At 38.0% G+C, this 27946-nt stretch overlaps 1 protein-coding gene across 2 annotated transcripts; it reads right to left on the bottom strand.

Moving 5' to 3' along the window:
• Window positions 1-784: 784 nt before the first annotated feature.
• Window positions 785-27946, bottom strand: RHBDD1 (rhomboid domain containing 1). Of its 2 annotated transcripts, none has more exons than XM_066193816.1 (7): window positions 27915-27946; window positions 22172-22690; window positions 20528-20660; window positions 17092-17180; window positions 15445-15495; window positions 10823-10945; window positions 785-2290 (listed from the first exon to the last, which is right to left on the bottom strand). In XM_066193816.1, exons 2-7 carry the CDS (start codon window positions 22602-22604, stop codon window positions 2178-2180), a joined length of 942 nt encoding a protein of 313 aa, XP_066049913.1. In that variant the 5' UTR covers window positions 22605-22690; window positions 27915-27946; the 3' UTR covers window positions 785-2177. The 2 variants fall into 2 exon arrangements, with proteins under 2 accessions (XP_066049913.1, XP_066049914.1); XM_066193817.1 differs by lacking the exon at window positions 27915-27946 and adding an exon at window positions 26772-26820.

Genomic DNA, 27946 nt, shown 5'->3' with positions numbered 1-27946 from the left:
CAGCAGCTCTGTTACTTAAAATATACACCTTATTAATTACTACAATTAAAACCAAACAGCTTTAAATGTTAAAAAAATATTTATTTCAATTCTGTATACAAAAAAAAAGTTAAAAGAAGTGAACATTTATTAGTACTGACAATTTCTGTGAGTATTTAATAGCATGTATGACTAAGCTCTCTTTACAAAACCAAGTGCTTACAGAATTGCAATCGGTTTTTGATTTTCCTTAAGTATCTTTTTTTACCTGACTAGCAGCACATCCTGTGCTTTTAAAAAAGTAAAATATCAGAACTTAACACACACAGTAGTTACACTACAACTTTTGACCAGAGCATTAAAGCATTTCTGAGGAACCAATGCTACATCCTTCTCATTTACATCCAATTATTAACTGCTGAGAAAAATATGCAGGTTTTTGAGACTTATTGCTAGTGAACATAAAAAAGTTGGCCTTGTGTAAAAGTGTCTGCTGTTTTATTCTATGGCTATTTCATATATACAAAACCAACCAAGCCCAAAACCACACCAGAAATCAGCATTGTCTGTACCTGGAGTCCCACTGCAGCTGTGCCTCTTGTGTCCCAAACCCCTGAGCCTGAAGTCTGCATCCTGATATTGTGCTTTTCCCAGCAAACAAGAGCTTCCCCTACATACATTAGCTACAAACAGAAAGGATAGGTAGTATTTATTTAAAAAACACAGTAAAAAAGAATTCCTTTCAGGATATTTTTCTGTGTGAAATATACAGCACTGTTTTTTACATTCAAAAAATAACCTCATAGAAAAGTAAACTTCATAAAGCACAGGCTGGTGAAACTCTTAAACTGCTTATCCTAATCCTCTACTCCATCAGTGCTGATGAAGAGGTTCCAACAGGTATGTGTCAAAAGCCAATAACCAGATTATTCTTGTGCAATCACACCTCTCTGCAATAGTTTTAGAGGACCATCCCCAAATTCTTTCATTCTGAGGATAAAATGCCTGGACAAGGAGTGATTTTTTCAGGGAGATACTGGAACCAAAGCCCCTGAGGTTCATCAGTTGACATGAACAGGCACCAGTGCCACAGGCAGGACAGCCCTGTGTAGAGGGTGTGCCCAGAGGGACAACTGAGCTCTCAGGTCTCCTGTCAACTCCTCTATAGCTGGGTAAGGAAATCCTCAAAACTGAAGAATTCATGGTAGCCTGTGTTTAGGCATGACCTCCACAAGTCTACAAACTCTCAGGTCTGGTGCTGGTCTTCAAACAAGATTAATATTCAGAAATAGTGGAATTTTTAAAACTGCATGAACAGCATATACAAAATAAAATTTCCAAGCCTTCTTAGAAAAGGAAATAGATGCTTTACAAAAGTTTATTACTAAATAAATATATGCTTTGTATGGCATAGCCACATACCTTTATACAAAACTCCTGACAAATTATCTCAGCTCTCTAAAGGGCAGCAGTTTTTGATTTAAAACATAAATATAAAGAAAGGGTTTAGGAAAACATAAGTAGTTACAACTCAGTTTTATCACATCCAAGCTCTAGAAAATATGGTATGAGGAAGACTGCAACCCTGAAGTTTCTATTGAATAATTCCTTGGTAAGGACAGCAGCCGAAGGACAGCTGCAACTATTTGCTCAAAAGCTTTTAAGCCTAGACTCACATGGCCCAGCCAGTGTCATCAAACCAGTCTTTTCATGTGTCATTTCATATGGCAATCCCAAAAACTGAGCTGGTCATCACAGGTAACTGAGAAAGGTTTGTAAGGAAAAACTGCATAGTTTTAAAGTTACATAGAAAATGTAACATTTCAGCTGCAATGGATGAAGAAAATCTGTTGTCTGAGAACATCAGCAGTCAAGAAGCCAAGGAATTCTTAAAGCTGCACAAAATAATTTAAGGAAAAAAAGACAGTTTGGTAAAACCATCAGTCTTCTTCCATTTAAGGTGCATTAAGATGGAGACAGCCAAAGATGACATTTTGATTCTTATCTCACATTTCTTATTCAAGTTCCAGCTTTGAGTCTGAACTCACAAAATCCTATGCAGTTTTGCAACAAGTGGTAAAAATAATGGAAGAAAGATTATAAATTATTCTGTAAATTACAGATTACAAGTATATCTGTAAATATTTTCGTAAGTCTGAATAGCACTTTACAATTTACATCAACACCTGCCAACTTCATCATCTGTCAAATCTACGAAGCCTTCGCCTTCTCATGTCCTCTTCTGAGTTCTCAGGAGGGAACCAAAACCCATAAGGTCTTTGCTCATTATTGTGTGTTCTTCCACCAAAGCCTACAAGACACAATGAAAGACAACTGTTATTTTGGTCTGTAATAGGAGAAAAATGCACATCTATCCTGTAAGCCAAAGCATCACAACACAAAGGAGACAGGGAACTGAATGTTTTCAATTCTGATGGTTTCAGGGCAATTACAACTTCCAGAAACTGCTCTTAAAGACAGTCAAATAAAAAGAAAAACCAAAACCAGAAACCCCCCCCAAACAATAAAGCTACCACCACCCAAAAAACCACCCCAACCCAACAACAAAACGAAACCAAACAACAAACCACAACCAAAAGAACATCTAACAAGTTAAGAATACAAGTATTAACAAGTATTCACATTTTTCACGATCCCTACTTTACACAGTAAACTCCAGAATGTTAAACTATTTCAGTGTCCTCAGCAGTTGCTTCTGGCAAAAGCAGCTTTTGTGTTTGCTTTTAGTACCGAGTCCAACATGTGCAGACCCACAGTTGATGCACACACCCACAGCTCCCACCCCCAGCAGGCAGCAGCTTCACAAGGGAAGGACAAGTGGCAGCCCAACTATACAGACTGAAAACAAAATAATCTGAGCAGCAAGAGCACAGCCAGCCCCACATGTCTGGGCCCTGGCACCCCGAGAGGAGCCAGGACAGGCAATTCCAGCAGCTCTCCAGAATTCCCATCCAGTCACCCAGCAAAGAAACAACACAAGGCTTGGTTACACACACCAGCTCAGCTGAGGGGCTCTGGGAATCAAAAATCTCAGTCTGCCTTCTGAGCACAATTGCAGGGTTAAGAAAAAGCAAATTACTAATAAAACCTTTGTAACATTCAGCATTTCTTAAGGTTTCACCTGCCCCACACAGGTCAAAACTGCATCGTAATGCTGTAGTTTAAGAACTGATTTTTAAATCATCATAATTAAACTACTGGCATTTTTAAAAAAATTCTTTTCAGTAGTGAAATTGTCAACTAAATATCAAAGTTTCTTATAAAAACATTTATTTTTCTTTATAGCATCCCAGGTTAATTTTTATTTAAGAAAACAGATACCACTTACACCGTTAAGACAAGTCCTTGCACAGTCCCCATAAAATATGCTCAACACTTCAAATATACGTGCGCTTTAATAATCCCTAGTAATAAAATGAGGTTATAAAAAAGATGAAAAACGCTCTTTTATACATTGACCCAAAAATAAAAGGCTAGACAATTATTTTGAAAATCTTTAGGTTGAAGAAAAGATCTTATTTTACATCAAACAGTATGATGAACAGAAAAGGCTGGATGTTTTAAATACCTACATTTGTATCTGCGTGTAGATATTTAAATTATCCTGTTACCTAAAATAGTTCCCTGACACCTTTTTTCTTTTAATTACAGCAGAAAGATTAATGAAATAACACCTTTATCTTATCAAAATATTTATGAGCCACAGTGTTCAGAAATGGTAATTAGGCCACTGCTACTACTGAAACACCACCTGACGTCTGTGCAAGAAACCAACACAGGCTTTTCAACACATCAACAAAAACAAAGACTAATGGGACCTAAGACTGCATTTAAAGATTTGGAAAACTGCAACAACACTGGATGACAGACAAAACTGAAGGATACAGTACAACCAACTTAGAACAAAACATTAATTCTTCCATGGCATATTTTGCAACTTTACTGTGAACAGGAACCACGTTCTGTGAATACAGAAGACTGAGACCCCCATCCCCATCCTGTTATTCTGTGTAGGAGTTTCTTTTGTTACTTAAGTTCACAATTAAAGCACTTTGGACCAAAACATGAAAAATCACTGTAATTGCAACAGATGTAACGAAACCTGTATTATGCACTGCCACAGAAGTGTTACATCAAACATTCTCACTTGATTTTTCCTCTTCTCTGAAGCTGTGATCTTATTTTTAGGTTAGATAATAGGATTTGCAAGACAGTTTCTGTAAGATTCAGAAGGAATATATCAAGCTACCAAACTGTGAAAGTCACACTAGTAGAAATATGCAATTAGGTCTTATGAGAGGAGTGTAGCAAATAAATAGCAGAGGTATCACAAAGCAGTATGCCCGCATTTCTTTTTCATGCCAGCTTTAGTTGTGCTAAAGAAGAATCTAGAACATTTCAGTTTAACAGCTTACCATTTTCAGTATCACCATCTGTTCTGGCACTACTTCATGTGGTATCCATACAAAAACCAAACTATACAAACAATTAAATACCCATACAAAGAACAGACACTTCTCATTTCTAAAAACCTCTTACTTTTGGAGAGGCTTTGCTGTAGAAGATAATCACAGACAGCAGTAATCTCTTTTGAACCCAGCAAGGACCATACAGCTAACCAAAACAGAGAGATCTGGTCTGGATATTTGATCAAATGTCATAACTTCTAACACTTGCTTGGTTTTCATCTATACTACTTTTAGAGAAACTATCTCTTCCATAAATAGTATAGCCCTACTAACTATGTTCTAACAACAGAATATAATTAAAGTTTACTAACCAGCACTTGGGTGTGCTACAGAGCACATACAGTGTGCTACACTGAACGCCTGACCCTGCCTTGCTTTTTAATGCAAAAATACCAATGTTTAAAGGGTTCTATTTGAGAAAATGGGAGTTCCCTTAGTTTATAAACATCCAAACACTTGTCTTCCACGGAATCAACGAGGTTAGAAAAGACCTTTGAGACCATCAAGTCCAACCTATGACCCAACCCCACCTTATCAGGCAGACCCTGGCACTCACTGCCACATCCAGCCTTTTCTTAAACACCTCCAGGGATGGTGACTCCCTGACCTCCCTGGACAGCTCATTCCAAGGTATTTTTGATGCATTTGGAGTTAGAAACAGCAAACTGGAGGGCAGCAAGAAGCCAGAGTCAAAAGCCCAGTGTTGCTCTACTAATTTCATCTCTTCCAGCCAATGAGTAGTCAGGTCTTTAGGTTTTATCAAACTCTCCTATGATTTACTGAGTTATACAGAGAATGCTAAGGAAAGGCAGTGCAGGCATTTTTCCTCCTTTCATACTTTAGAAGGACTAGGAGGCTTCCAGAAAAAGCTGAGACACACAAAACACAGCAACCTTTTCACTGTTTTGTGTTTCAGTAGAAGCCAGGCAGAAACTACAACTGAATAAAAAATACAAAATGGCAAAACTGCTTTTATTCTTTCCTGTTCTTCTCTCTGTAAAATGCAGACATGCTATACAGTCTGAGAGCTTTGGCTTTTAGTACTTATCACTGCCCCATTTTTTCCTACTCAGCTCCAAGTAGACCACATTCATTAGCCTTTGCTATTGTTTCTAACACAGCTCTTTGAATTTCTGTCAGCGCATGAAAAGAATTTTGTCATAGTATGAAGCAAACTCTTCTTCCTGGCGCTGATGCAAACGTGTCTCATCTACAGACTTGAACATAAACTGGTGAAGAAGAGAAATGGAAGTAACTACTGTTTCTGCGCTGTGCTTTGGAACAGCTGACAAATGAAAAATCAAATTAGCAGGAAAGTAGCTGAGGGTAATGAATTCAGAAGGCAAGTAACATACAATGAATCCAGACACAGCTGGATTGTTACAAGGGCAAGCCAGAACAATCTTGAACGGTCTCCCTCTCTCTCGTTTTTAAAAGGAGATGGTAAAATTGAGAAATACACAAAACCATTCCCTCCCAAAAGTCTGATAATGTGTTCTGGTTAGGAGATGAGATGGCTATAAAGACTTAAGCTTTAATCCCTTCATACTTGCGGATTTTTATAATTATTTTAATCATGCTTCAAAATCTCATCTTTCCTGTATCAGTATCACCAAAATAAACTCTTTTTAAAGTAACAAATTGTTTAAAGCACATTGGTAACATATTTAGAAACCATCAATCATCTCCTCATAAGGCAAAATCTTACTGCACACTCAGATCATCCATTTGCTACAAACACTCAATGCTACAATGCAGAAGTAAGAGGATAGAGACCACTGCTGGACTTGATGCTCTTCTGCAAAGAATTAAGGGGATTAGTTTTACTGCTACCTCCAGCTACCATTTAGCTGGATACTGAAAATACTACAGGAGAGATGGCATAACAATTTCACTGCATTTCCCAATCATTTAATAATTCTCCAGATATTAGTTCACCTAAAACAAGGCTAAACTCATTATTAACTGAAAATGGTTGATACATTAATTATGTCTTTCTTTCCCAAGTACTGAAAGGAATTTACTAACCAACTCTAAAAACCCTACGTGCTACTTAACCAGGCCCTAGGCTAAGACAGACTGACAGTCTCTCCTGAGAATATGAAAGCTATGAGAAACTTCACAGAAGAAGAATTTCAGGTGGGCTGTATATTTATCATAATGTACTAGAAGTATTTTCTTGAGCTGCAAATATGCTTTTCTTTAGAAAATGACTAATTTGTTCAGTCACACATAAAAAAAAAGCTCAGAACATCATTTTTAAAATAGTCCCAATGAAAAAAAGTAAACTATATACATAATCTATAGAATTAATCCAATGATAAACCAAAGTTAAATTATGGGTAAATCTAAGATTAGGAATATTCACTGACCTTGGCTTACCAGTAAAAACATTCCCAGACTAAGTTTGTTAACATTTGCAAGAAACTTACAATACAAAAACCCACACTGCTTTCCTGCTACTGCATTTCTGCTTGCGTAACAAAGACCCACAGCAACAAAGGAGCTCTGAACAATATCCCTTTGCCACTGCCAAGCCTGGGAAACCCAGATGGGTGCATGGAGATACCAGTGCACACTGGAGCCACTCCCCAGCAGCTCCCACTTCCTCCAAGGGTAAGGGATGCTTTTGGGCGGCCCACACACAGCTCCGGCTGATGATGCCCGCAGCTGGGAAGCAGAAGTGCTGTTCTCCAGCAAGGTGACCCTGCCAAACCCACTGTGAAAGAACAACTTCTGTTCCCTTATGAACAAGTTCAAATTACTGAGAGAAAAAAAAATGTATGTCCAGAGACCACTGAAGTCAGAGAAAGAGACTCCCGTTTGTATCACTGGGTCTTGGATCAAAACACCAAGAAGTCTCTACCTCCATACGCAAACCATGCTTTTAAAATAGCTGTAATGTGTGTATGTACACAAACCATCTCTAGCTACACCCAAGATTTAACTATTTAGTGTTTTACTCCTATTTTGTCATCAGCAGTTGAAACAATTGCAAGAAGGAAACCATCCAAAAGAACTGGCACTACCTGCAAAGGTATTTGCATATTTAGGAACTCCCAGACAAAAATACTCAGCATTCTGTATATATTTCAGCATGAAACTCTGAATAAATTCTTATCTCATTGCAAGAACCTATGTCACTGTCAACTTGCTGCCTAAAGAGCAAAGGAAGCCAGTTCTTTAGGCAGTATTTCCAAAAATCCCTGCTTTGCAGAACTGGCCTTTACCCTACAGTACTTCAGAGATGCAAACTGGTTGTGGCAGTGGTTTGAAAGAGAAACCCATGGTGAAAGGCTCAGTGGCTCATTTAACTCTTTCAGTGAACTTCGATCACCACTGTAAAGAGAATTGGGAGGTTTTTTTGTTCTAATTTTCAGTAAACCTCTTATCCTACATCAACCACTGTATTTATGGAGACAGATGGAAGAGAATTCATTAAATATTTCTAAAATAATTCTGATTATGCTTCTTGTTTCAAGTGGTCTGCTTCTCATACTGGTACCAAAACTGTGTGGAAATGATAAAAAATCACTGATTCATTTCCCCAGAAATTTGCTTAAGAAAGTGCTGGTGATTTGATCATAGAGCACAGCTGCAGTTTTAGAAAGGTATTTAGAACATGAGGTCTGCTCAGTGGGTTTTCAAAGAGGTGTGTTGGGCACCACAGTATGAATTTAAAAAAAAACCCAAACAAACAAAAAACAAACAAACAAACAAAAACCCCAAAAAACCCAAAAAAACCCCCAGCCAAAAGGAAATCCATCACAAAAGCTGCATCTAATTCTCAAAGCCTATATCCTAGTGTATGATTTCATGAAATGTATTTTAATCTGAAACAATGCCCTGCATATTTGAGCACATCATCTGCTTTAAGGTATTTCTACAGAAAACCACCATATTCAAATGCAATGACTGGAATTTCTGTAATTGCAGAAAGAACAGATAGCACTGGAAATAAAATATACAGCATTTCTCCAGTTTCCTCGCATAAATTTCATTCTTATGTTACAATCTTCCAGGGGCTGGCAAATTTCAAAGGCTCCAACAAAAAGTCCTGTCTCAGCAGCAGCAAACAGACATGGGAGCCCTTTCAGGGAACAGGTAATCCAGATGCCCAGGTATTTCCTAACTGCTCCAAATGACTCTGACTAGCCCATACCTGGCCAGCTAAAAGTTTTTGAGTAGAGAGATATTTATTAGTTTAGTTTTAAATCAAAAGCAAAGAAACGCAGACAGTTCATGATAAAATGTAAGAGGAATGTCTCTACCTGATACTTGTAGGTATTTCTCTTCAATCACAAACTATAAAGATTATCACCTCCAAGTTTAAAAACCTCATTCTTTTGTGGAGAAACACCAGCTTGCAAAGGATTCTTAACATTATTGACATTGGAAGTCAGACAGCTAGAACTTCAACTCACAAAAAATCCCAACAGCCACCACAACATGAATCCAAACCCACATCCCACACTAATTAAGATATGTCTTCTGAGCAGAAAAGCAAGCACCCTCACCCCCAACACACACAATAGATCAGAGATTTGGTTATACTGGAGTTACATTTAGGGTGGCTACATTAAGGTAATATCATTATTAAACAAAAATGTCAGCCATATATTTGAATTTCATAGTAAATGGAGTTTAAATATCAAAGGCTATGACTTTTTTAAATCCAGAATTATTTTCTTAAGAAAAGAAAGAATTATTGCAATTTGAAACCAATATAAAATTAAGAGAAAAACAATAAAGAATTTTAAAAAAGCCCCAAACCAAACTAAACAAACAAACTCTGGAGAGAAAACCAATTAATGTTGTTTAAATGGTTTCTTGTTTGAGGCAACAACATGACTACATGTGAGAATGGAAAAAATGTACATAGCAGCTCCTTTCAGCAAAGGGATCTCAATCACTAAAATAGTTTGGCAGTGTTAAAATTGATGCCTCCATAGATCTCAAAGAAGCCTAGCAATTTCTTTTCTTGCACTATACTCTAATTATTATTATTATAAATGTTATTAAATAAATGTGCTTGTCCAAATAAGGATGAAAAAGATATTATTAATCAACTGAAATTATTGGAGTACTCTGTTGTCCAAGTTACAGAGCAGCTGTGATGGTTTAAGTGTCACAGTTGGGGAAAAAATTAATAAGAGAGCCCTAAATTGATTGTGGTACCTGCTATTACAAGCTATTTCAAATTATTTAATATAGTTTTTTGTCATGTTAAGCACCTGTTTCATCATCCATGTAATTGCAAGAATCTCTGAATGTTCTTGCTTTAGGGAAATGCATTGTGTCCAAAGGATAGTGCTCATTCAAGCCAATTATTTTCCAAACTAACTGACAGGGAAGAATATCCTAATTGCCCATTAGCACAGCAAATTTCATCTCATCCTTTGTGTTCTTAAAACAGGTGTGATCAGTGACACGCTCTGTATCATGTTCTCTGTGAAATAAGACATCTGCCTATAGGCAAATTGAACCTTTCCACAGCTTGTTTAAAGAAATATTTTAAGAGCTCAAATCTTAGGTCTTGCTTGTCCAAACTAGTGTTCAGCAGGTAGGAGAAAGAGGTGCAAAATAAAGCAAGATCCCTATATATTTGGTCACACCAAATTATACTGGAAACAATATATGATGATACCTTTTCCTGTTTCACCTGCCTGTGAGGCTTAAAAACTGTACCCAGCACTGCAACCAGGCACTACCAGAGTGTTAAGAAACACTGCTTTGGCAGGGAAGTTTAAAGTGAAACTTGGTTTGCCACAGTAATCTACAAGTGAGGTACCATTGAAATTCATTCCTGTGTTTCATCAAAGGACATTCTCCACAAAAAAACGTATCCCCTCTTCTAGCACAAAACTTACCTTTGTTCAAAAGCAAAGCCAACAAAAAATATATCTTACCTGGAGTGTTGGAGATTATTTAAGGCTACAAATGAAAGCTGCAGATGTTTCACTGCAATATGTGTAACCATTAAAGTGCATACTGTCTACTTATTTATATTATAATCTTATCACTGTTACTTGTATTCTGTTTCCTTGATAGCTTCAAAAAATGCCACAAAAATGGCTCATTCTTTGAAGTAACATCTCAAAATGTTAAAATATTAAAAGCCCTGAAGGATTTCTTTCTTGAACTCAATGTTAAAAATTATGCAAAATATAATCTTAAAAAGACAGTAAAATAGACAATATCCCTTACAATAAAAATCATTTTATAGCGATTCCTTCCCAAAATTACAAGATATGTCCAAAAGTAAGTCATGAGGAATACATCTTGTTTTCCCTCCTGAGTCCCTTTTAGTATGAATCATAACTTAAGAGATGAAAATGCAATAAAATTCTTACCTCTTTCATTAAGACTGTTTAGCACTGCCCTTTCAAGCTGTTCTTCTTCAGTGAGCCCACCTGTATAATCAAAGTAGCTCCTTGGAGGTCTGTATTGATAATCTGGATAATAGCCATAATACCCTGTAAAATGAATCAAAAAATAAAATAAATTGCTGCTACTCAGCAAGTGTGAAATCAGACATTATCTTCTTGCTATCTTTCTTCCACTTTTTTTTTTTAATTTGGAAAAAAAAATTATTAGGGTTCAATTACTTATTCAATATATGAATTAACTTCTAATTTACAAAGCCACAGCGTGGTAACAGGAGAAAAAAAAAACCAACAGAAAAAAAATCTCAGTCTTTTATAATTGTTTAAAGTAAGTGTCACAGAACTGCCGTTATTAAGAAGTTTCACACAGAAATTGACAGTTTTCATCATCTCCTTTTAACAGTTGTCAGTATTTGGACACCCTACTGCTATCACTAGAACCAAGCCAGGTACTGTTCAGGCTTTTTCTCTCCACCTCTCTTCCCCTTTTCCCCAGAGCCCATAAAACAATCTCATCATGAAATCCAGTGATCTTTGGATCTACAGAAGTCACAGGGAAAGATTCCTGCAAATTCCTGCAGTGCTGTACACAGCTCAGGTTATGCTCTGGCACAGCTACACCTAGCCTGCAAAAAGCCAGCAGAGCAGAGATCTCCTCAGTGTCCCCCTCAGTGCTGCTGCCGCACTGCTCACTGCCCCATGGCCTTTGCAGAGCTGGCCCAAACCAAGCACAGGCCACCATCCACCCAAACACATGGGATTCAAATGGAAAAAAAAATTACTTGGCTAGAGAATTGAGCAAGACTCCCTTCCTGTTAACAACACAATCTGATCTTGCCCGAGCAGAGAAAACCTAAGCTAAGAAAAATGATGGGAAAAAGACACACTTGTCAACTGAGCAAAACTATGGAGCAAAGTCCTGTTTTTCTGTTCCATCTCTGTATTTTCAAAATACAAAGCTTTTGTGATGTGTCCATTTCCAGACAGCTGAACAAGGCATTTTGAAGAACCGAAGTATAGAAAGATTGCCAGTTTCTTCCAACTGAGAGAAAATCATACAAAGGTTTTCCAAAATGAGTAAAGTGGAAATATTTTTATATGAAGCAAGTGCAGCAGGCCATTTCCTTTTCCTTCAGATTATTAGCATCAATGATAATCTTGTGTTCCCTCATTTCAATCAATTCTATCAATAGTTTTATCAAATCTATTCAATGGTTCTATCAATTCCAGGTGAAACTTGTGAAGTTTCTGTGGTTAATAACAAATACAGATGATGAAGCGAGGACAAATAAGTAATTTCTTTTTAAAAATGATTTTTCTAAAGAAAGATATCCCAAGCTCTAGAACCTTTAGACAAATAAAACCAGCAATACTGTCTTGAAAGTTATACAGGAAAAGCAGGAAAAACTGAACAGAGTAACTGCACAAAGTTCTACACAGAATTATATATATTCCTCTGTGTTTGCAAATATCCCTGCATTGATTTTATAGACACAAGTAAGTGTGCACAGATGTACGTATACACATACACATTATACACACACATTCTGTCTGTTTCCAATTCTTTCTTGTCTTGGAACACAACTGACACTGGAAGGTTTTTTCCTACACCTGCAGTGAAATCTGACTGAGGGAGAGCATTTAGCTGTTATGTCTGTACACTTTGGATGCAATCTTCATATACTCCCCTCATTCTCCTCTGCTTTATGTCAATCTGAATGAACATTTTCTCAGCTATAAATTTATTTTCTGGAGGCTTCAAAACTACATGCATGAAGAGCATAAAAACCCTGGTACTAAAAGCATGAAACTATCAGAAGAAAGCAAAAGGATGTTGTATTTTAGGTCTGTTCTACTGCTGCAGATTTTTCCTATGTTTTATGTTTCACACTGCCAGCAAGTTGCAAGTGCTCAGAAAGCTGTAATCTTTTATTTTAAAATTAGACCAGTTTGGTAACATTGACATGTTCAAGGTGTTCCTATTAATCAAAATAAGTGTCCTAATACTTTATTCATGAACTGCACTTAGAGAAAACCTAATTCACCTACTAAATACTAAATGTGTTACAATTACACTTAAAACCTTTTTTTCCCTTAAAGCTGTTTCCTTGTGCTGTTTCATAAAATCTTTTCTGACCATAACTTCATCTATTTTTCTATTTAAATTCATATTTAAAGGCACATAGTAATAAATCAGCAATGCCAGAAAGTGAAAAACTAATCAAGATATGCATCATTAGCCTATGACACTAGAGTGAGTTTTCTTCATTCACATATGGCCAAATTTATTCCATAATCATACACCAAGCAAAAGGTTAAATCTTCCATTAAGCCTTCTGCAAATAGGATGAAAGACAATTACAAAGTATATGAACAGGGAATGAATATAACAAATATATATTTTCTTAACTGCAGTTGTAAGTCATTTTAGACAAATGAATTTACTACTAAGAAAAAATTAAATGGTTTTATCTAAAGAGGAATTTGGAAGACAAGAAAATTCAGGTTAACTCTCTTCATCTCCCCTTTGTCCAAGAGAACTCAAAGTAACAGCACTTGGGGACTGCCTAAAACGTGCAAAAAAAGCCCAGACTTCCCTGTTGTCGGCATACTAAAGCTTTTTTTCCCTCCCATCATGGCAGTTCTGCTACAAGAAATCTTTTCCATTTTCCCTTCTTGAGAAGAGGTGGGAAAGCAAACAGAAAGGGCTGCTCAGAACCTCTCTGCTGCTCCTCCACCAGGGTGGTCTCACACACCCACCCAAGCTCGCAGCAGCTGCTGTCTGTACAGGGGCTGTAATAGATCACAGAGTTGAAATGCCAAGTACAAATTCTTATCTTCATGAGCTATTAAAGGATTTTTTCCAGTATAAATCTTTTGAGTTTCCATCCACCCTGCTGTTCTGGGCTACTGGAGGAAGGTTCAGTGTCTGTGAGCGTAGCTGGGTGAGCACCTTTACCTGGGCTGGGACTGGAGCCATGGGAACAGGAACTTGTGCTTGCTGCACACACTGTGTTCACATCTCATTTCACTTCACAGTAGTAATTGCTTTATTTCTTTACTGGCCTTTAGATCAAATGCTTTTTGACTTGAGAGTGTATTAGAGTAATGAAAATCCTGGGTAAATATACTTTTAAGTTGGAACAATCCTTGCTGCTGTTGTTGAGGAAAGCAGGCTAAGATCTTTTGTTTAGGAATTACAAAACAGATGTTTCAAAAGTACTTAAGGGCCCATAATCCTGCTTGTGGGAACTATTTAATGCAATAATAAAATTGGAGATAGATCATGGAAGACAAAGTCCATTAGGGAGAATAAAAGCAGCTATAAACTTGGCTCAAAGTAAGCACATCTCAATTATAAAAGACTACACAAAATAAAACCCCCTGCCTGACGAAACATCAGAGAACAGTAAGAATGATCAAACGTGTGAAATAGTTTCCTTATAAGCAACCAGACTCCAGCTTTCCAAACGCAGGGAGAAAAGATGATCATTGTGAGTGCAGGACTGAAGCCTAAAAAACCACTAAGGAAGGAAGTACATAAAGAATGAAGGTTTAGTCTCCCTCCCCAAAGAAGAATTAATGTGCACCAAATGAAATTAGCAGTTAGCAGGTTCAAGCCAAACCAAAAAACGACAGATTCTAAACCAGGAAACAAACTGTGAGGCTGTTCTGATGATGTAGGTGTTAAAAGTGTTCATGTCAATTCAAAAAGCTTTTGACAAATTGATGGAAGAAGGATCTACCACAGGCTATTAAAGACAAAATTCTCCCATAAAGCTTTCTGCTGAGAACATCTTTAAGCCACAAGCCATTGCACACTGGCAGATATCTGAGAGAGTTATCACTATGCATGTAACCTGGTCTTCCAGCAGATGCCTAGGAAAGAGCATCAATCACTGCAGGAGATAAAAGACGCCAGGATATGCATCCCTTAGCTCACATCCAACTCCCAGAGCCCCTCCTGGCCCTCACAGACAAGGACTCCACCTATTACTTCTGTACACTCCACATGCAGTGACTCGATGTTCTGCAGGAGAAGTGACTCAAATGTGCTCTGCTCAGTGTGCCAGCATTCCAACCAGCCAGCTACAAACTGGAGATGGCCTAAATTCAGTCTGCTGAGGAGGGGCTTTTTGCACATAAATGACTTCATTTATACAGAGTGTTCAAAGGAAGAAGATCCTTGTTAGAAGGGAAAATCCACCCTAGAATGGAATAGATAAATTTGCCAGAGGAGGGCATATTTACCAAAGTCCAAAGGGCTGCTTTCAGTAGACACAATTCCTCCACTGCTACACCTTGTGCAAAAGGGATGATATTTCCCTAAGGTAGCTTTTTAGGAAGTCATGACCTTAATTTGAGGCTTAAGCCTCTTGTACAAAATCCATCCACGCACTTGCCTGGAGAGGAAAGATGAGACATGCCCACAGAAGTATATAAGTTTAGCAAGTATAGGTGTGCAGAATATTTTGTATATTATGTATGTTTCCATTTACATAGCTCTCCTGTAAGTTTTCTAATCATTAGCAAAAAACTATTTTTAAAGCTGGAATAAGTTTTTGGTTTGAGTGGACAAAAGTACTTACCTGAATAGTAGTCCCTAGGCCTGTCAGGCTCAGTGAAGAAAGAAATGCCAGCTAAATAAAAGAATAGTGCATATACTGTTAGAATAATCATATTTTCTTTATAGAATACAAAATTCAAACTTAAAACACCCTTTCTTTAAGAGTCTGATAAGACACAGGCAGGAAATCAGTCATGGGTATCTGTGGATTGTTTTAGCATCAGTGAGAGAATATATTATTCCAAGCTGGTTTCAGATTTTATAGCAGTGTGCCATGTTCAAGCAACATATCCATGCAGACCAGAAAAAAAGCAAACAAACCTACAATGTTCTCCCCAGATCACATAATGAACAATTTCTCTACTGAGAGTATTCATTAGTAACAGTGTTTAATGCACAGAAAACTGAGGACTGGAGCAACACTGCATTATTCCTGCTTTGCTACACAGGAGAAAAAAAAATGCCCTTGTACTGAACACTGCCTCCTGCAGCTGTCAGCCACAGAAGCTGCACAGCAGCCTGGTCTCCAGGGCAGGTTTCACTAATAGTACTGTGGAGCTACCACTGAATCCCAGAGAAATTCATTGGAAGGGACCTCAGAAGGTCCCCAGTCCAACTCCAAACCTGAGCAGGGTTAGTGAGGAGATGAGAGCAGGTTACCCAGTCAGGGCTGGAGACCCTGCAGCTGCCCCGGCAGCTGAGCTGATGCCTGTTCTTTAGTCATCAGGTAGTTCCCCCAGGGCACAGAATCATGCAAGGTTAACCTTTAACTAAGGGGACACCTGACATCTGTCCCTCCAGCAGGGCAGGAAAGCTGATGCTTTGGTGTCCTCTTCTCCCTTCCTGCTGAACATACGTGACTTACAGACCATCCCCAAACTGTGATCAAAGCCCCAGTGAGAGCACACACATTTGAACAAATAATTCCCCACTATACAAACACCATATCCATGCTCAATTTGATGGAACAGTCATGAATAAAGTCCTCAACCTATCAAGCAGTCAGATAGAAAAAGCCAAATATTCTGCCAACCAACCCCAGCACAGCTGTTGTGTCAGGGCTTAGACTTCCAGTTAAAACACTGACATTTATGGGAGTGTTCATTTAAAAGTTAGCAGGGCTGTATTTAAAACAATTGTTAAGACTAAAGATGTCTAAAGCTATAATCTTTTTCTAAAAAATAATTATTACTGCAATATGAAAAGCTGTTATAAATAACACATTGTTGGAAAGTTCCAGAAATACAGCAACAATTTAAGCATCCCACCACCTTTTTTTAAACCCTAGAGACTTCCATTAGAATTGACACAACAGTAGAAATCAAGATGGAAACATTTTGTTCTGACATAAGTTTATGGCTTCACCACACTTCATTTGAAGTGACATTTTCATTGAAAGATTAAAGTAAATAAATACTTTAAAAGAAGAGTAAAAGGTATTCCTCTAAGTAAAAATATCTGCAAGTCACATTTATTCTTAATTGTTCTTATCCATATTTAAGAAAAAAAATTGAATTTTTTCTTCTGCATCTACTTTAATAAAATGAGCATATCTTTAATTGTCTAAAAATTTGCTGGAATGGGCTGAATTTCTATTGGCAAGAGTTACTGAATTTTCAAAGTAAAGTGCTCCATATGCAGATTTTGTAAATTCACCAAAGTTCTGTACCTGCACAGGCCCGCATGATCTTTTTCAGAGGTCCCATAGTGTACATCAATCCAACAAGAATCCCTGACAGATGCCCAGCAAAAGAAGTCCTAGAAAATAAAAAAAAAATCTTGAGTAATGGAGACTCTTTTTGGTAGGGATACAAAAGGGAGAGGGTAGAATTTGTTGGAAAGAGAAAGTCTCTGAGACTTCCCTGAGAAAGTCCCTGAGTGACACCAAGCAGAGACATTACCTGCCTGCAAGGATATAATGCCAAGTTCTCTTTCCTTGTAACTACCTTCAAATTGGGAGTTACACAGTTACAATAAAGGATTTAACAAATATCCTGAAAAAACTAATTGGAGAGGTCATTTTAGTTGCTAGAGAATATGTTTTCCCTAAAAGCCTTTAAAGACTTACCAAAGGAGTAAACTGATTTCAAGCTTTAGAAAAGTCACTTACATTGTAACGTCTGGATAGATCTTACCAAAATCATGTAGAGTTCTGAGTGAAAGCACAAACACAATACTTTCTACTGCACTATCCATGCAATCCTGCAATTAGTCTGAAACAAGCATGACTGCAGATCCACTGCAATCTTTGTAATACACTGGCCTTCAAAATTGAAAGAACAATGGAAATGCTGAGATCCAAATTCTTTTCTATGCATACCGACAATTTCTTTCAAAAGTATCATTACCATTTGTATACAGAATGAAAAGGCCCTGGAGTGTTTTGAGAAATCAACCCAGAAGCATATGTTTACAGTAAATAGGAGATTTGCTCCAGTTATTGACATGACTATGGGGTATTCTATAAATTCAAAAATCAATTTTCAGCATTCAGTTTATGAGTTAAACTCTTCTGTATTCAAACATAAATGAAGAGAAAATCTTCTGAATTCAAGCAGGTATAAACACTACTTGCAAATTTTTCACCTCTCTTATGAAGTCACAGAAGCCAATACACTAAACTTTAAAATCTCCTTGTATGTAGAAATAATTAATTTATACTGGTTGTCAAAAATTTAAATAATATGAGCTAAAATTAGATTTTTTTTTCCTTTGTAAAGTAGAAATGGAACCTCTGTTTAATGTACCAAGTGTAATGTTTGCGTCAATTTTTACAGTCAGGTCAGTGATCCACAGGAGTTACACAGATGATGGCAGAAGCACTCAAGCCAAGACAACTTCCAGGCATCAGTGGTAAAAGGAGACAGGAAAATGTACATGTCACTAGAGGGAGGTAAAGATCAAATCTAAATTCACTCTGCCACCACTTAACCACAAACTGGTATCCTGACATGGAGAGCTGCAGTTCTCTCTCGTTGGTAACCAACAACCCTCTAAAGAGTAACATAAATGCTGATGTGAACTTTTATAGATGAAAGGTAGTTACCAAAATATCTATAAGGAACTAATTTTCCAAACAGATTTTCTGGAACAGATTTTCCAAATCTATGAAAAATGCATGCCTGACTTGGAAAATGTGTGACCTCAGAAAATTAAAACCACTCAAAAAACACCTACTCTAGAAATCACCAACATATTGGTTCACCTAAGACTTAAGATATCTGCCCAGTTCTGAAAGAGGCACAGATTAAACAGAAACTAACTTTTCACATGTCTGTTCTTCCATTAAACAAATAATCCCAAGGACTGCTAAACAAAGTCTACATCTCAGTATTCTTTATGGAAGGTGAAGATTAAAAGAACACTGAATGCAGTTTAAAATTTTTCCAAAACAAAAACACAAATGAGAAAGAAAATAATAAGACTCCCTAAATCCTCTCCCAGCACACAAATCAAGGTTTTCAAAACACTCAATATAACTTTTGGATCTTTCACTGTTACGGATTCTCAGGTGAACCTTCTACATCAGTCCAATAATGCAGGTCCAAAATTACCACACAGCTTTCTGACTGGACAGAATTCTGCCCTGGGTACTGACCTCTGATCTATTCACAATTAAATTATGCAACTTGGTCTACAAAAGGAACCAGCCAAACACAGACTTCAAATATTATGACCTGCCCTGAGCACACAGATGAGCATGTAAGAGCAATGCTGTGAGAGCTACAATTGCTATGGTTCATTGCAAGGCAGTTGGCAGTTACTAATTAAACATGTTGTGTTCTAGGACATCAATTTCTGGAGATCACTACTTGTTTTCTGTAGCCCCCATTATCATTTAAGTGCTGTGAAATTGCCCTCTGTAGAGGTCACTGTAAAAGTTTAGATGAGGCAGCAATCTAAACTTCTATGAAATGATAAAATATTCTTTGATATTATTTCTGGACTTCCTACCCACCCTCTATCCAAAGACATTTCTACAGTAATGCACCTGAAAAAGAACAGCACACAATATCTGAAATCACATTTTTCCTCTACCACAAACAGTACGATACGGTTTTACTTCATACATAATGCTCTTCCACTGTTCTTCAATTAAAACCAGTATCGTTAACCATATCACCAAACAAAACCTATGTTCAGCTAAAACAGCAGTTTATGTTTTTCAGAAAAATGTTTTTAATTCACTGAGAGCTTTAGTTTTATACTTGCAGCAATGCCATGCAGTTCACAAATAAAACTGCATTTGGGCAGAGCACTCTTCTGTCTTTAATCCTCACTGCAGTCAATTGAGCAGCCAGGCATAAAGCAATAAAACCAGTGCTTAACCTAAGCAATATCTGAATTCTCCTTCTGTGCTAGGAAATGTTCTATCAGCTATATCATAGTATCTGACAAGAAGTATCTCAGTATTACTGAGGTCTTTTTTTTTTTTTAATCTTTCTGAAAAGTGGGAAATTGTACATAAACTGTAATTTGATAGTTTATAGGTTTTGTGTCTGTACTTTGCATATATTCAGCAATGTGACTCACAGGTACAAAATATTACATAGGAAAATTACTCATGTGAAAACAGGACTACAAAAATCAACTTCCAAAGAAGAGCAAGGCCATGTTCTCCCAGAGGTAGGGGCAGATGAACTGTGCTGGCACAGAGCACCCAGGGAAACTGAGGGAGATGACCAGCAGCACTGCAGGACAGTGACAGTGCCAAAATTGGCAGAATACTGGATGATAATTTGATCCTAAGTCAGAGGAGTGACCAAGCCAGAGTGGGCTAGGACAGAAATGCCAAGCAAACAGTGCAATGCTGCTCAGCTAATGAAGCCCTTGGCACTATGGTGGAGTAGTTAAGTTACTTTGTTGAAAAGGCACAGCCTTTTTCCTTGTCCATCAACTTTTGTAATCTTCCCTCAAATACTCAGTTACACCTCCTGGGAAGAGTATTTCAGGTTTTTGAGATGTACTCAAAATAGAGGGTTTTACAGAAAAATCAGACTGCACCGAGATACCAACTAACACTACTCACACTTCATGAGACATTCCAAACTACTCCAGATAGCCCAAATCTCTTCTCCTTGCTTTGAAATATTAAATGCACTTACCCTGGGGAGATTAAATGAATAGCCACCAGCTCCACCCAACAAGCATATTTACTGGATATGGGCAGTCCAAAGACACTGCTCACTCTTCCTGGATTATAATAGTTGTTCAGAACTTTCAAAGCAAACAAGACTCCTGCAAATGAATAAATCCCATGAAGAGAGAAATGCTTGAGCACAAAGAATCAAGAAATGCAAGCAATTAGAAGTATCATGGAATTTCCAAGCACCACGAAGGATATTGCTGCATGCCAGAACAGTTCTGTCCTTTCAGTGATACTTTTCAGTGATTTAAAGAAAAAAAAAAGATACAAAAATTACACATTTGTATAACAGCCAAGTCTAAGCAGCTTTTTAATGTGCCTGCTCACTGTAGCTATTCAGGTATTCAAAACAATACAAACATAATTTATAATGTTTGCAATAATTGACAAAGTTAGTGAACTCAAAAAAATGTTCTGTGACTTGAGAAAAGCCACTACTGACAACAAGACAAACGATCATATGTAAAGCAAAACAGTAGGTTCAAATTCTGAATTAATGGAAAGTCATCTTACACATATTTCAGAATCACTTGTTTCTGAAATAAAAAAGGTAGATAAATCACCTTTAATCACAGTAAATAATGTTAATTTCTAACTGACTGCAACTGTTATATCATGCAACTGCCAGCCAATATGATGGAATAAATTCAGAGAACTTATTGGAAGTGTTTATGAAAAAGTTCCTCTCCAGAGAGAGCTCACAGTGGTCTGAAAAACCCTGAAAAGGGAACACGTAAAAGTGTTCACATGGCCACTGTCATGGAGGCTGGCACAGGCAGCCAAAGCATTCAGGGAAAGGGGCTGCACTCAGGGCCTCTCCACCCCCAGAAAGGCTGGTATTGGAACTGGGCATGTCTTGTATCCAAAGGGGGGGACCAGAAAATAACTGGAGCTCCAGAGGAGCAACTCCCAGGATGCTCCAGCTGGAATATCCCAACAAAACCTCAGAGGTGTTGAAGCAACTTTCTTTAAGGCTGAAAAAGAGGGCTTGCCTTCTAAGGCTAGGTCCCAATGCCACCAAGGAAATCCCCTACTTATCCAGAAATGCACGGCTACTTTTCCACTCGACTGCAGATTTTTTTAAAGAGAAGGAATTTATTGACTTGAAAGTGATCTGCTAAAGGAGGAGACAAGACCATTACTGGAAGGAAGATGACCAAAATCAGGTGTTTGGATGTTGCCAGCAGAAGCAAATCTAGGGTAGTCTCTACTAAGACAGGCAGGAGTCATTTTAATCTGACAGGCTTTTCTAGAAGCCACCTAAAGAGCATTATTGAAATGCTTCTATAACATCAGAAAATTAAGAGTTCGGATTTCAGTTAACCAGTGACATTAAACAGAAACCACAATTCTACCAGGATGATGATATATTCATGTTCTCAGGTAAAGTCCCTGTCAGGCACAAGAATATGAACTGAATTACTTTATGTTCATGCCCACAGTACAAGCCTTAAATTGAAAAATAGAATAAGCATACTGACATGACAATCATACAGATATACAGATGTACACCTGCCCTCTCTCTGCAATTAACAGTGGTTGTCATACAGCACCTATACATATTAATTTTACATACATAAATTGGACCAACTCTGTGTCTTACCTGAAAAACCTACACAACAATTCATCCCATAGGAAGGATCATCCAGAATTACCACAAGCAGGACTTCCAGCACTATGTAAACTACTCCAATCAGTACTGAAAACACTGTAATTATGTAGGCAAACCATATGCTCTTCAGCTTTCTCTCCAGCATTATACCCTTCCAAAGCATGGAAATCATGTTATAATACAAGTGCCAATCATCTGCGTGGTGGAAAGGAGCAAGCAGCAAACGCTGCCAGCTCCTTCTGTGGACAGCTTCATTTACACTGAGACACGCTTCAGCCAGTGGCCTCAAAGGATTCAGAAAGAGAAAAATATTCAGTCCAAGTACCCCAAGGGTAACAGAAGGAATGTTCTGGAGTCCAACTTGAGAAATTTGATAAAGCAGCAAAAGCAGTCCAGCACTGACTCCTCTTTGCCTTCGTTCCATTGTTACTTCTTGTTCAAAGAGATGTGAAGATTATTCCGATTTCCAGTCTTTTGTTCAATTTCAAAACCATACAAGTTTTGGAAATCCTGAAAGAAAAAAGATGACTTGTTATATGCACATTGTGATGTTTTGAAGCACATCACCGGTTTCTGTGAGTTTTTAAACACAAATTCATCAAGGTAATCAGCTGAGATCTTTTATATATCGGAACAAAAATTCAAGAGAGGAAAAAAACCCCAGAATTTGTAAACTGATACAAAACACAAATAAGAGATCCACACAGGAAATCCAGACAAGCACTGAGAGACAAAGCAGTCTGTAACCTCTTTCACATCCCTCTACAGGCTGTACTTAATCCATTAAAATACTTGGGCATTCTAGACATGTTTTCATTAATTCAGAGCAGTCTAATTAAGATTTCAGGAAGGAAAACAGTTCAAAATTCTTCTCTAGAGTCTCAGTTTCCAGGATTCCTACCTTTGCCACATATTTAATTTATTTTAATTACCATTTTCGCGATTTTTACAAATATTCAAAACAAGCTAAGCTTGAAAACAAAAAGTTACAATTTTTAAAAAAGGAACAGAGACACAGCTAAATAGTCCTAGATGCAATTTGAAAATTGTTACTGCTTTCCCAGGGATGAGAATAAAGAGTTTAGTTTAGAAGTAAGCAATGGAGACAAGAAAACTATATGGGGAAATCATATTCACAATTTTTTAATTTAATTAATTTTTTTTTTAAATGCCTTTTCAATTCATATGAAACTACTCTCCTTCAATATTTTCATTAGAAAAACAAGCAACCACCTAATTCTTCTAGAGGACAGAAGGAAAAATTATGCATTTATAAAGGACAGCTCAAGTTGCAAAATGTAACCTTCCCTATTACGTGTTAGGATTTACTAAGTGTCACAGTTCTACAGACCATTGCTACGCCTGCAAACACTTCAATAACATTTTTATTAAGGTATTCGGAGCATTCTTAATAATTTGATTGGACTGCATTCCACAAAGTCAGTGAGCACATGGAAAAGAAGGAAAACACCTCTGGATCATGTTCCTGTAACAACAAAAGGACCTGGGAGACTTGCACAGGGTAGAACATCAAAGACAACCAGGTAGGGGCCAGGCCGCCTTCTCTGCTTATCCTGAAGTGATGGAGCACACAGTTCCATGCTAGTTCACAAACAGAAGTAATTAATGACACTTCTTATAATTATTTTTTTTTTGTTTTGGTCTCTGTATTTCTCTTTAAATCACATTTAAGCTAATTATAGCAATCTAAGAGAAGAAAAAACCAAATTGGTTGTGGTTTTTTATCTTGAAAACAACTGCAGTAAACCAGAATGCATGTAAAATATATTTGCTACATTACAATGAAAGTCACTATGTTTTCCCCACGTTATTGTCTTGGAGATGCTACATAATGCCTAAGCTTTGTCCAAAACAGAGTGAAAACAACAGAAATGTGCTTTATACCAGGCCTCTTGAACATGTAACTCCCTACACTGGTGCCTTCCAAACCCAGTTTCTAATGATCACAATTTAACTGCAGAGACCACAGCTGCAGCCCTCACAAAGCTCAAATGAACCAACCTGCTAAACTGCAAATTGGTCATTGCAGATAATTACACTGTCAGTCTTTGACTTTAACGTCAATATCACCACAAAAAAAGAGTTAATCCAAAGTTTAATCAATGTCATTCTCTTTTTCCACACTAGCTCTGAGATCAGGTAGACAAACATCCCCCAATATTCTCAGAATCTTCTGCCCAGACCTCTGGCCTTTCTTGTACCGCATACACAGCTATATCTTTCACCACAAAACAGTCGACACAGAAACTCTTACAATTTAAAAGTGCCCATCCTTCAAATGCAAGTTATGTGGAAACGTCTAAATCTTGCCATACCATGTTGTTCAAATTGTCAAATAATCTTGTGTTTTAAAGTTTCCATCTCTCCTTGTGATACTCTTAAATTCCCAATTTAAGTACTTTCAACATTCACGCACCTAAGAAAAGAAACCCTCATCCAGCACATAGCCAGACAATAATCATGGAACAGGGAATGCTTTCCATCATGATTACAGCAGTGCTAGTTATCACAAACCATTCCCATCACTGGGAGCAACCAAAAATGTCACCCAAAACACATTATGTGTTTGAGTCAAAGGGAAAAAGATACAAGAAAGAGAACCATAGTTATTTGAGAGCCTTCTGGAATTCAACTCCCTTAAAACATACAGAGCTTTCATGGGTTTGAACATTCCTCCTCAGCCTCTACTCTCTGTTTATTAAAAGTCCAATGAGGCTTGAAACAATGAAGCACTTTTTTTTTTGTTTTTGAAAACATGCCACCTACTTCAAAATGTACAAATTTCCAGAACAGACTTGAAATGAACATTTGTTTGCATCCAGGCTGCCACGTGTCTGCATTTTTGTCACCTACTCAAGATAAATGTCTGAACTAAACATTCTTGGAATTTGTTTGTTTGTTTTATACTAACCAAGTAAAAAGCACTGAAACTTATTTTTACTGTGACAAGCCCCTCACTTGGCCACCATAAAATACCACGACTTCACATTACTAAAACAAAATCATGTAATAAAGTAAACATTTTAGTAAATACCAGTTAAAATGAAATGTTCTATGGTCTATTCCTACAGCTGTAATTCGAATTTAGACGAAAAGAATCTCCCTGTACCCTTGCTCCCCCTAAAACAGACACAACTACCCTGAAATTCTGATTTATGTTTATGCAAAGCCAAGTACACTCTGGGGAAAAAAAAAAAAGTGCATTCAGCCTACATCTCCAGACTAGAGCTAGAGCAATGTCAAAACCACCTGAAACATAAAGGGTGAGGATCAGACTCTAAGCACAAAGCATTCCACAATACAGATAAGCCTCGACAGGCCCACAGCCCTTGTCTGTGAAGATACAGGCTCAGGATACAACGGCTTCCCCAGGTAAAGCAGACTCTGTTTTCAGGGCAAAAGAAGCAGGAGCCAACTGTAAACACTTTTACTGTGGCTCTCAAACTTTGCAAAGGGGTAGGGGAAAGGCGTAACAGAAAAAAACCCAACCAATTCAAGGAAAAATAAAACCAAAACTTAGAAACATAATGAATCATCCTGTTTACATTTAATAAGTATGCAAGGAGAAGGTCAGCCACAAGCTGTCAGCTACAATAAGCTTTGAAATGTTCAGTCAATTACATAGTTCACAGCAAAGACAAGGTTCTGACTTAATTATAAAATTAATTACTTCACAAAGAACAACTTCTGGTTTCATCAGATGTGCCTTTAAAGGATTTTCCTTCACAAAGGAATACTGAGTGGTGAACTGAAAAGACACAGCATTTCAGAATTTGGTGAGAGATGTCACACATCTGTAATAAAAATGTTTTAAAACAATTTAAGCAAATAACTCCCTTGCTGAGACAATTCAAAGTTAAACATCAACATTCAATGACTTCATAAATGGCTATATCAGTCTTTTTTTATTATGTGATATTTTAAATTGCATTTGAAGTTTTCTGTGAGAATAAAGAAGTTCTTCTGCTTCATATCTGCTTCAGCATGAAAACAAAATGTTTTCTAGGTTTTTAATCCTATTAGGTACCACCAAAAGCGTAAGTCCTTAACAAAATAAGCTTGTAAACTAAAAACTTCAACTTTAAACTGAAAATTGTGTTCTGAAGGGTGCAACAATTACTGTTCACAATAAAATATCCAGGTTGAACAACGCATGCCAAGAATCATTTTAGCCACCTTATCCCAAAATGAGACAGCTTTCACAGGAAAGAACCCAAGGGGCTAGGTCAACTCATTCTCATAACAGACAGTAATTAGTAACTGCCTCTCAAAACACCAGGATTCATCTACACTAATTGAAGCTGGAGAAGTGAAACAGTCATAAATATTTAGTATCACGGTACTGGTAAACGTAAGGGGATGTCACAGCTTAAAATAAAATACATCAAAACAACTGTGAACTTCAGATTAGGCCACAGCTGAATTTTGGCTTCACAGATGTGTAATTCAGGATCGGGGATCTGGGTTTCGGTTGGGGTTTGTTGGGGTTTTTTTCCCCACTTGATTGCAACCGTTACACATGAATAATGTTAAAACAATGGAATAATACTAGAAGAGCATCCTCCTTTACCTGAAGAATTTCTCAGTATTATGAAAAATTAAACCATTAAAGATTGCCTGACTCCACTTCAGAAGTGGGAAGCACAACAGCCCATACAATTTTAGCACTCCTTGGCAGCTTTGAGGGAAAATTTGCCTGCAGTGTGTAGGAGAAAGGAAGAAGTGAGGAAACTCACTTTTTGAAGAAATCCATTGTAAATAATACCGGTTAAAGATACAAACAATTCAGAAACACATGCTTTCTAGTATTAGCATTACACTACTGTTGTCAACACCTCCAATCTATGTCAATAAAAAACCAGTTCCAAGGAAGAACATCACTCTGGTATTTCAGGAAATCAAACCAGCTCAGATATTGTTAATTACATTTTACAGACAAGCTGAATTACTTAAGCTCGGTGTTTTAACAGCTGTAAGACAGCTTACCAAATACAGTTAAGATATACTTGCCATCGCTTCTTCTTTGATACAACTGCAATTTATATGCAGTTTTTTGGGGGTAGTTTTTTTGTTTCGTAGTATTAACAAAGAAAGGGGTATAGTCCTGGCCAGTTATTGATTTTTTTTTTTTTAAGAAGTTGTTCATAGAATTTATAAAACACACCACTGCAGAAAACGGGGTAAATGACAGCAATAAGCCCCAACTGCGGAGCCGTGAGGAGCACAGCACAAGTGCAGGTGCGGCTGCGGATAAGCCCCGCGGGTTCCCGACACACGGGAGCCGAGTCCCGCAGACACGCCGGCGGGCGTGCGTCCGGAGATAACGGCTGTGACACCGTGAAATACCGGGGATGCCGCTTCTCCGGCCGCTGCGCTCCCGTAGCTCCCACCACCGCTCACTGAAGCGGCGAGAAGGAGCTAAGCTCGGCGGAGCAAAACTCCCCAGGGAGCGCAGCTGGAAGGCGGATCGCCCAGCCCAGACCCCGCCTGTCGGGGCTCGCACCGGGCATCCCCCGCTCAGCAGGGCGGCGCTCCCCGGCTGCGGGCCGCGCCCCTCACGGCCGGGGGGCCGCTCTCCGCCGGGAGGCGGCGGCAAAGGCGAGAGAGGAGGAGAGCAAGAGAGCAGGAGAGGAGCACACGGCAGGAGGAGCCGCGCAGGGACGGGGAGGAGGTGGCGACAGCGGCCGCAGCGTGCCCCCGCCGCTGCACTCACGTTCTCCGGCGGCGGCGGCACCCGGAACCCCC

The sequence above is a fragment of the Chamaea fasciata genome, unplaced genomic scaffold, assembly GCF_029207755.1.
Source record: "Chamaea fasciata isolate MVZ Bird 193981 ecotype frontalis unplaced genomic scaffold, bChaFas1.0.hap1 SCAF_11, whole genome shotgun sequence".
NCBI classification, from domain to species: Eukaryota; Metazoa; Chordata; class Aves; order Passeriformes; family Sylviidae; genus Chamaea; species Chamaea fasciata.
The sequence above is the reverse complement of the archived record's forward strand: the minus strand, read 5'-3'. Positions and strand labels throughout refer to the sequence as shown.